At 40.7% G+C, this 10,014-nt stretch overlaps 1 protein-coding gene across 1 annotated transcript; it reads left to right on the top strand.

The window, feature by feature from the left end:
* Nucleotides 1–5,546: 5,546 nt before the first annotated feature.
* LOC115951026 lies at nt 5,547–7,928 on the top strand. The gene is made up of 2 exons (XM_031068346.1): nt 5,547–6,437; nt 6,657–7,928. The coding sequence occupies exons 1-2, from the start codon at nt 5,547–5,549 to the stop codon at nt 7,926–7,928; spliced, it is 2,163 nt and encodes a 720-aa protein (XP_030924206.1).
* Nucleotides 7,929–10,014: the final 2,086 nt, after the last annotated feature.

Genomic DNA, 10,014 nt, shown 5'->3' with positions numbered 1-10,014 from the left:
ATTTGCCGCGGAAAGACACCCCCATCTTGAATGAGTGGGTTTCCTCTTTTCCTCTACGTACAGATATGGCACCACTCTATGAATGATAATTTGGTTACAGATAGAATCACATGCATTTACTAGAGAAAATTGTTGAGAAAGATTGCTCAAAAGGATTGGTTCTCGAGCTTCCCTTAACCCATTACCGAATAATTCGTTCAGAATTCAAGGCATCTAGATCACATTTAAATAGCTTTTCGAAAGCACTCTCAAGTCTTCACCTTCCCACCTCAATAAATGTCCTTGGTAATGACCTTCTACAGATTTGCTCTCTAGAATGCACTTTTGGGTCAAAGTAGTGGGTGGGTATCGGTCTTGATCTTATTGGTAGTCTCAGTCCAACTCATACTAAAAACATGAATTTTGGATATACTAAGTTGCGGCTCACCTGCTGTTAGTTAATTGTAATAGGCGATCACCTCTCCTTAAGGCAGAATGCCTTAGGAAGAAGTCATTTACTACCACTACTCGATGCTCATATGCTATTCTTCCCCACTCACCGCTCAGCTTTTTGCGTTAAGCTGGCTACTTTGTTGTAATTTAAGAAGGAAAATGCCGCAGCAAGCAACTAGTTGCATAGGTGGAATAGACTAGCTTGATGAATTCCCAACAACGCCAAGACTATCCATCTTTGAGACCGCGGGCTTCATTGTTCACATCAATTGCAAGTCTTGAAGACCCTTAAGCTACAACACTGAGTAAAGGAAGGTTAAGGCGAATCTCAACATAAGAATAATTGCCTATGAGAATGGTGTCAAAGCTTGAATTGCTAAAGCTGGCACATAGAGTATGATAAAGTGAACCGATGATTGTATTGTACAGATGGAACAAATGGTGTTAAAGCACGATAGCAATCAGTAAAGTAGGTACTAGATTGGTAGCTTCATTTTTGCTGATAGATGCATGGAATACCTAGCTTCGTTTGATTTCTCATTAGTATCTAGGAAATACTCATGTTTTCTATTTTTTACTCTTCTTCATTTTCTTATTTATATAGGCCTTGATCATCATTTTCAAATATGTTTATCATAGAATGACAAACGAGTAGGAAAAAAAAAAGTGACTTCTTCAGTTTCTTTATTTCATTATTTATTTTATAATAATGTTATATCTCCAGGAACTACGATACATCATTATTACTTGGGCTTTTTCATAGTTGGGCTTTACTTTGTTTATCAAATCTCCCTTCATTTGGTCGGTTGGTTTGGAAGAATCATTGTCTTCTTCTCAATTTAAAGTGAAGAGGATAAAAGGGTCTGTTCATATGTAGTTATCTAAAAAAATAATGAAAACTTCCTTAAGGTTAGTTAGAATTTAGAACCTTTATTTTGGTCATCCTAGTTTTAAAATGCATTTGTTTTCTCTTTATATATATACACTGAAATTAGAGTGTATATATAAATAAACTATCAAGTGTCTCATAGCTCACTAGTATTTAGGGTTTTAAAAACGGGAACAGTGAACCAGAAAAGAGACTAGTTCTCTGTTTTTATTGATTCTTGACCTATTTTTCCTTTTTTTGGCCATATATGTTAACGGCTTGTCTATATAATTAAAAAAATGGTAAATTGCAAATTATACCCCTAATGTTTGGGGGTGTTTGAGTTTTACACCATAACGTTTTAGAATTTAGATTTTACCCTCTAAATTATAAGGGTGTTTGGATTTTACTCTTCAAAGTTTGGGGGTGTTTAGATTTTATACCTTGAAATTTTAGAATTTGGGGGGTGTAAAATCCAAATTCTGAAATATTAGAGTGTAAAATTTAAAGACTTTCAAATTTTAGGAGGTAAAACCCAAATTCTAAAATATCAGGGTATAAAATTCAAACATCCCCAAATTTTAGGGGTATAATTTGCAACTTACCCATTAAAAAACAACAGGTGATTCAAACCTTGGTTTTCTTAGAGCATTCACATCAATTTGTGAAAAAAATCTATCTATTTTATCATATGAACCTAAGTTTTTTATATATTTTTTTTATTTATTTATTTTTATATCTTACATACTCACTTTTTAAAATACTCCACATCATATTATCTACACAATTGGGGTGAAGTCGTTATAGATGGTATCAAAGTCATGCCCTAGCTAGAAGTGTGGGCTTACACGCGAGGACGTGTGTGCCCGTAAGGGGTGGATTGTAGAGATCCAAAAGGAGGAGTCTTGCAATCCATAGAATCCTACATTGCCTAAGGAAGCCCAAGGAGATGTGTTTACAAGGAGTGACCTCCTTTTAATAAATAGATGTCTTTTTTCCCATTGTTGTGTGCTTTGGAGGAGAACAAAACGGTGAGGGGTTTGGACCTCAAAACCGATAAAATCTACACAATAATACATAAATTGATGCAGGTGTATTTTTATAACAATTTATACATATAATCTTAAATTTTGTAGTGGCATACGTGATATGACAGTCTGTCCAAAAAAAAATTTTTTTTTTTTGGCTGAATTACAGTCTGTCCATTTAAGGGATGTCATATTTACTAATCGATCAACGAGAGGAGATGCCTTCGGGTGAAATTATGTTTATCTTGGAGCGAGTAGACCATCTAAGAGAAGTTGATGCGAATGAACGACCAAACAAAGTCTAGTGATTGTGTACTGTCAAGGGTATTGGGAAGGTGCCCAGTGAAGTTTGGGCTAGAATTCACTTCGAGCTAGTCAACTAGGGGCTTAGGTCCCTTTTGTTCCTCTCTAGATTCAACTCTTATTGGACCCATGGCTTCGGATTTTTAGGCTTGGGCCACTATGGGCATTTGCTGAGAACTTGTTGCGGTAGATTTAGGGTTGCTGATCCATTCTGTGGAATTCCTTCTATTTTGCCTTTTGATAATGGGGCCTTGTTGGCCAATGTTTTAGTTTGGGCTTTGTCACTCTCAGAGGCCCAAATTATTTGGGCTTCCATTGGTTTTAGGCTCGTCGTGGCCTGTTTAAAAAATGGGGTGGGAACACATGTAAGGAGCAGAACTACTTTACATCCGTACGTAACACCTTATCCAAAGGTCAATAACATTTGTAGGCCAACAAAGTCATAAAAATTTAGTGCATGAAAGGATAATGTAAACATTGAAGCGATATCTGACCATCAACTCCTGACATAAAATTTTCAACTTGGTTCAGTTCATGCTTGACACCAATTGGGCCTGGCAAATTACATATAACCCCATTTCGAATAATTAGGAAAATAATAGTACTGCTTAAGTGAACTTATCCTTTTGAAGGCCCAAACCATGAATTATTACATACTTTGTATATATTAAAAAAAAAAAAAAAAAAATTTGGGGAGGGGCCATGACCACTTGTGATCCAGACATTAAGAATTTGCAAATCTAGTCAACATAACCCACTACCAAAATCAATAGTAAGATCATGATGTCTTCTAAAGCACAAATGGTGATTTCTTTCTTCTTAACTTGTTGGTCTGTTTTGTATTCTTTGGTACTTCCAGGCGAATTTCATTGTAAAAGATTGGGAGTTAAAAATACCATTTCAGTTTGCCCCAGAAAGGGAGATAATACATATGTGAATTCAGCTTGTCGCCCATTTCAATTTTCCCATGTGAAGTAGCACTAGTGATTTAGACCTCGATCTGACCTCTTATAATAATTCATCCAAAAATATATATATACCTAAATTTTATGAATTGAACACTTTTTCACGTTTGAGAGAAATGATCTGATAGAAGAAATTACCTCAAACTATGTATTTTATTTAATAGATCAATAGTTGGGGAAGGGGGATATTTGAAGGGGGATATTTCCAAAAATTTTCCAAAAATTTGAAGCTTTCCCTAAAAGCTAAAAGACATCTCCGCATTTATTGCTAATGTATTTATTGCAAACGTTGCCACCCACTCTAGAACGAAGAGGATTGTAGCCCTCCTATTCATTACTCGTAAAATGACACAAATTTTTGGAAAATTATTAGGTACTTTTAGAGTACCATAAATATGTACTTTCTCCTCTCACATAAATGGTGGGTCCTACTAAATTAGTGGGACCCACCATTCATGTGAGAGGAAACAATACGCACTTATGGTACTCCGGAAGTATCTAATAATTTTCCCTTTCCCTAAATTTTTGCGATCGTTGATTAAATATAAAGTATTAACAATAAATGTGGAAATGCCATTTAGCATTTTCAGAAAACTTTTTTATCTTGTCATCTAATATCAAGCATGTCAAAAACTTTGTAGCTCAAACTCAACTGATTGGCAATTAAAATTTAAAATGGCACTTCCTATCCTAACTTCTTTAAGGTTGATAATCAGGGTTCAAATATTCCCCTTCCCCAACTATCGATCTATTAATTAAGTAAATTATATAATTTCAAGTAATTATTTTCTTCTATCAAATCATTGCTCCCAAACGTGAAAAGAGTTCAAATCATTAACTTTAGGCATAGCGTGTATGTATGTATGTATGTATGTATGTATATATATATATATATATATATATATGAGATAGTTTCAAATTACATTTTTGTGTAACTTCAAAAGAGTTACACCAATTTTAAACTACTGATTTCTCATATATCTAATGGTAGAGAAAAAAAAAAAAAAAAAAAAAAAACTAGTATGTATTGCTTTCCAACTCATCTCATCTAATTAATACGAGCATTTTTCTTTCTCACTTTCTGTCTAGTTGGAGTCTGCTGCACCAGATTTAGTTGCTTTTGAAAATGATGATTTACCAGCTTCTTAAAAATACTATCAGTCAATGGATTTCTCAAAAAAAAAAAAAAAAAAACTCATCTCATCTAATTAATACTAACATTTTTGTCTCTCTCTTATTTATTACTGATAGAGAAGCGGAAAATAATTCCATTTCCAGCTCGTCCAAAAGGATCGTCCAGAGCCTACAACGCAGGTCGATCCCAGAGTTTATCCAGAAGAAGAAGAAGAAGCGTCCATGAATAATAGCACCACTCCATAAACTGTCCTCCATGAAAGACATGATCGTCCATTAGGTTCGTCCATGAACAATCATTAGATATCCTTGGACGAACCAAACCGTCCTACGCTAGATGGACAGAAGCTCAACACTTAGACTTTCAACTAAACCCACAACTATCTCAACAAACCTTTCGAATAAGTTAACTTCCATTAGCGGTTACGATTTTATATCCGTTGAGGTAGTTAACTCCGGAGTTGTTGGTTTCCACAAATCCTGGGACGGTTATTGGACAAGTAATCGTCCCAGGCCTCCTATATAAGGGACCAGTCTGAACCCGACAGAGGTAAGATTTTGACTCAGACAATTTTCCAAAATACTTGGAACTTCCTTCTCTACGAAACTAACTTCTCCATCGGAGGGGGTTCGACCGGTCTTCTCCGGTCTCCTCTTTGATTGCGTTTCCTTCCTTGCAGGCCATCAACCGTTTCGATAGCCCACCGAAGCCAGGCCATCCACCTTACTGATTCGGAGCGATATCAGTTGGCGCCGTCTGTGGGAAAAAAGGCGAAGGTTGTTTTGCGACTTTCTTTTCCGCGACAAAGGGTTAGGATGGTCAGGACCAGGTCGAGGGCTACTAGCCCTGGCCGTCAGGGAAGCAGAGGCGCTTCAAGTGATCCCCAGCGTGATCGCCAATCTGCACCAGTCATGCAGACGTCATCCGTTCAGAATATGCAATCCATGGCGGCTGCAATGGCGGAATTGACTCGCCAAAACCAGGAGTTAAGGATGGAGATCAGTCAGAGAAGACAGACACGTGAGGAACACGCAGGACAGACACAAGGCCATGGTGACAGAGAGAATACTGAGGTTGGAAGCCAGTTTAGAGGCACCACTTCACGGGCAGTGCCACACTTGAAAGAGGAGATGGACCAAATGAAGAAAGTCATGGAGGAGATGAAGGAAAACATGAGGAGAACTAATCCTATAGAAGATTTGGTCCACAGAACAGATTCTCCTTTTACGGCTTCCATCAATGGCCACCCCTTACCATCAAAGTTCAAACTGTCTTCCCTGGACTCGTATGATGGGACGCGTGACCCCTTTGATCACATTGCAACATTCAAAACGACAATGCACCTTCAAGGGGTCCCTGATGAAATCATGTGTCGAGCCTTCCCTACTACCCTTAAAGGCCCGGCACGAGTTTGGTTCAGTAAAATCCCCCCAAGCTCCGTAAGTTCTTTCGAAGAGTTAAGCAAATTGTTTGTTAACAATTTCATCGGGGGACAGAGGCACAAGCGCTCTTCGTCCAGCTTACTGACCATAGAACAAGGGGAGAACGAAAGCCTGCGGTCATTCATCACTCGCTTCAACAGAGAAGCCCTTAGTGTGGACGAGGTGGACGACAAGCTTCTACTGGCGGCCTTCCACAATGGGATTAATTCGGATTTATTTATCCACAAGCTATACGAGAAGGAGCCTCAAACCATGGCCGAGCTCGTCCATTCGGCTCAGAACTTCATGAATGCAGAAGATGCAATCATAGCCAAGAAGAGGAAAAGAGTTGAGAGGATGGAAGCGCACCCCGCTCGACACTCAGAACAAGCCTCTCGTCCAAAGAAGGGACGGACGGAAGATAGGAAGGAACGAGATGGCAGGAAGACAGGTCCCTTGGGAAGAAGCCAGAACTATACGCCCCTGAACACTCCACTTAATCAGGTGCTCATGCAAATCAAAGACGATCCTTCTTTAAAATGGCCAGAGAAGATGAAAGGGGATCCCAACAAGCGCAATAAGAACAAATATTGTCGCTTTCACAGGGACCATGGGCATGACACGGATGAATGTTTTGACCTAAAACAGCAAATTGAGAACCTTATCAGGCAAGGAAAGTTGAAGCACTTCGTTGGAAGGGATCGTACAGATGAGAAGCTGAAAGGCAAAATGGAGGAATCATCCCGGCCCCCACTTGGAGAGATAAGGATTATCGTTGGAGGGAACCCGATGGGGCAATCTTCCAAGTCGAAGAAGACGTATCTCAAAGTGGTACAAAATGTCCAGCTCTCTGGACGACCACCAAGGACGAGATTAATGGACGAGCCAACCATTTCCTTCACCGATGAAGATGCTGAGAGGATCCATCACCCGCACGACGATGCGATCGTCATTACACTGCTCATTGTAGATTATACAACCAGAAGAGTGTTAGTTGACAATGGAAGTTCAGCAGACATATTGTACTACCCCGCCTTCCAACAGATGAGGCTTGGACGAGATCAACTTCGTCCAGTATGCTCGCCGCTGATAGGATTCGGAGGAATGAAGGTGCAGCTCGTGGGTACCATTACATTACCAGTGGTGGTAGGGTCATACCCGCAACAGATAACCAAGGAAGTCAATTTCCTCGTGGTAGACTGTACTTCTTCATACAATGCCATCATTGGAAGACCCACTCTTAATAGTTGGAAGGCGATAACCTCGACCTACGATCTATCAGTCAAATTCCCTACGGAGTACGGGATAGGACAAGCACAAGGAGATCAGTTGGCAGCTAGAGAATGCTACTTAGCCATGATGGCTTTGGACGAACAGATGCAGACAATGAGCATCGAGGAGAGAAGAGTTATTGCAGAGCCCACGGAAGTGTTGGAAGATGTTCTTTTGCAAGAAGATGATCCAGAGAAATTTACCAGAATTGGAACAGGTATGAAGGAGAAGGCAAGAGAAGACCTCATCCAGTTCCTGAGAAAAAGTATCGACGTTTTTGCATGGAGTCATGACGACATGCCAGGAATCGACCCAAGTGTGATCACTCATCGATTGAATGTATACCCCTTTTTTAAGCCTATTCGTCAGAAGAAGAGGGTATTCGCTCCCGAGAGGGACAAGGTAATCAAGGAAGAGGTTCAAAAACTGACCACGGCAAAGTTCATTAAGGAAGTCTATTACCCGGACTGGTTAGCCAATGTGGTGATGGTGAAAAAAAGCTAATGGAAAGTGGAGAATGTGTGTAGACTTCACTGACTTGAACAAAGCATGTCCTAAGGATAGTTATCCTCTGCCACGCATTGATCAATTGGTGGACTCTACTGCTGGCCATCAGTTGCTGAGGTTCATGGATGCCTTCTCAGGATATAATCAGATCAAGATGGATGAAGCCGATCAGGAAAAAACTTCCTTCATTACCAGCCAAGGCTTGTTTTGCTACAAAGTGATGCCCTTCAGCTTGAAGAACGCAGGGGCAACTTATCAAAGGTTAGTGAATCATATGTTTCGTCCACAAATAGGACGGAATGTGGAGGTTTATGTCGACGACATGCTTGTGAAGAGCATAGACGAGGGAAGCCATCTAGACGACCTACAGGAAACCTTTGAAACACTTCGGCGATATAAGATGAAGTTGAACCCAAGCAAGTGTGCATTCGGAGTATCGTCAGGAAAGTTTCTAGGGTTCATGGTCTCGCAAAGAGGAATTGAGGCAAATCCGGACAAGATCCAGGCTATATTGAACATGGAGCCACCGAAGAATATCAAAGAAGTCCAATCTCTCACAGGACGAGTTGCCGCCTTGAACAGGTTTGTTTCGAAAGCCACAGATAAGTGTTTACCTTTCTTTAAAGTCCTCAGGAAGGCATTTGAGTGGACGGACGAATGCCAAAGGGCCTTCCAAGACCTGAAGGACTATCTCACAACTGCCCCATTATTAAGTCCATCCGTGCAAGGAGAAGAACTGTACTTATACTTAGCGGTGTCCCCACACGCCGTAAGTTTAGCTTTAATCAGAGAAGAGGGGAAAATACAAAAACCGGTGTACTACACTAGCCGGGCACTCAGAGGAGCAGAGGGAAGATATCCGCTCATGGAGAAATTGGCTTTTGCACTGATAACGACTTCTAGGAAGTTGAGACATTACTTCCAAGTTCATGTCATCAATGTCATGACGGACCATCCGCTTAAGAAGGCAATGAACAAGTTGGAAGCCGCAGGACGACTGATTCAGTGGGCAGTTGAACTTAGCGAATTCGACATTCGGTACCAACCAAGAAATGCAATAAAGGCTCAAGCCCTAGCAGATTTCATCGCAGAGTTCACTCCAAGTTACGAAGACCTGGGGGAAGGAGAGTACAACAAATGGGTCGTCCATGTAGATGGATCATCTACATTATATGCTGGAGGAATAGGAGTTATTTTGCAGTCGCCGGAAGGGGACAAATTGGAATACAAGGCCCGTCTGCAATACCAGACTACTAACAATGAAGTGGAGTATGAAGCCCTTTTAAAGGGGTTGGAACTGGCCAAATCTGTAGAAGCAGACACAATACTTGTCATGGGAGACTCTCAACTGGTCATAGGCCAAGTCAATGGAACATATGAAGCCAAGGAAGACAGAATGAAGAAGTATCTAAGGAAGGTAGTACGCCTTGTGAAGAAATTCAAAAAAGCAGATTTTGTTCAAATCCCAAGGGAAGAGAATGTGGAGGCAGATACTCTGGCGAAGGAAGCATCTGCGAATGAGGCGTTGGACGATATAGATGGTGTACACTACATGCCAAGTATAGACCTTCCAGAATTGATGCAGATAGAGGGAGAAGGAAATTGGATGACCCCAATAGTGTCCTACTTAAAGGACGGAAGGCTTCCAGAAGAGAAGGACGAAGCAAGGAAGCTCAAAGTCAAGTCAGCCAGGTATGTGCTTATGGACGAGGTGTTATACAAGAGAGGTTTTTCCCAGCCTCTCTTAAGATTTTTGGCGCCGGACGAAGCAAATTACATGTTGAGGGAGGTTCACGAAGGAGCATGCGGGAACCATTCGGGAGCCAAATCACTCGTCCATAAAGTCATCCGTAGCGGATTCTATTGGCCAACCATCCAAGCTGATGCTAAAGCATATGTCAAAGTATGTGATCAATGTCAACGCTTCAGCAATATTCCCAGACAACCAGCAGAATATCTCACGCCAATGATGGCCCCTTGGCCTTTCGCGCAATGGGGACTAGACATTTTGGGGCCCTTTTCGACTGGAACTCGGCAAATGAAGTTTCTAGTGGTGGGAATAGATTACTTCACAAAATGGGTG

Source organism: Quercus lobata, chromosome 1 (assembly GCF_001633185.2).
Source record: "Quercus lobata isolate SW786 chromosome 1, ValleyOak3.0 Primary Assembly, whole genome shotgun sequence".
In the NCBI taxonomy this organism is placed as follows: Eukaryota; Viridiplantae; Streptophyta; class Magnoliopsida; order Fagales; family Fagaceae; genus Quercus; species Quercus lobata.
This window is presented reverse-complemented; position numbering and strand designations above follow the sequence as displayed.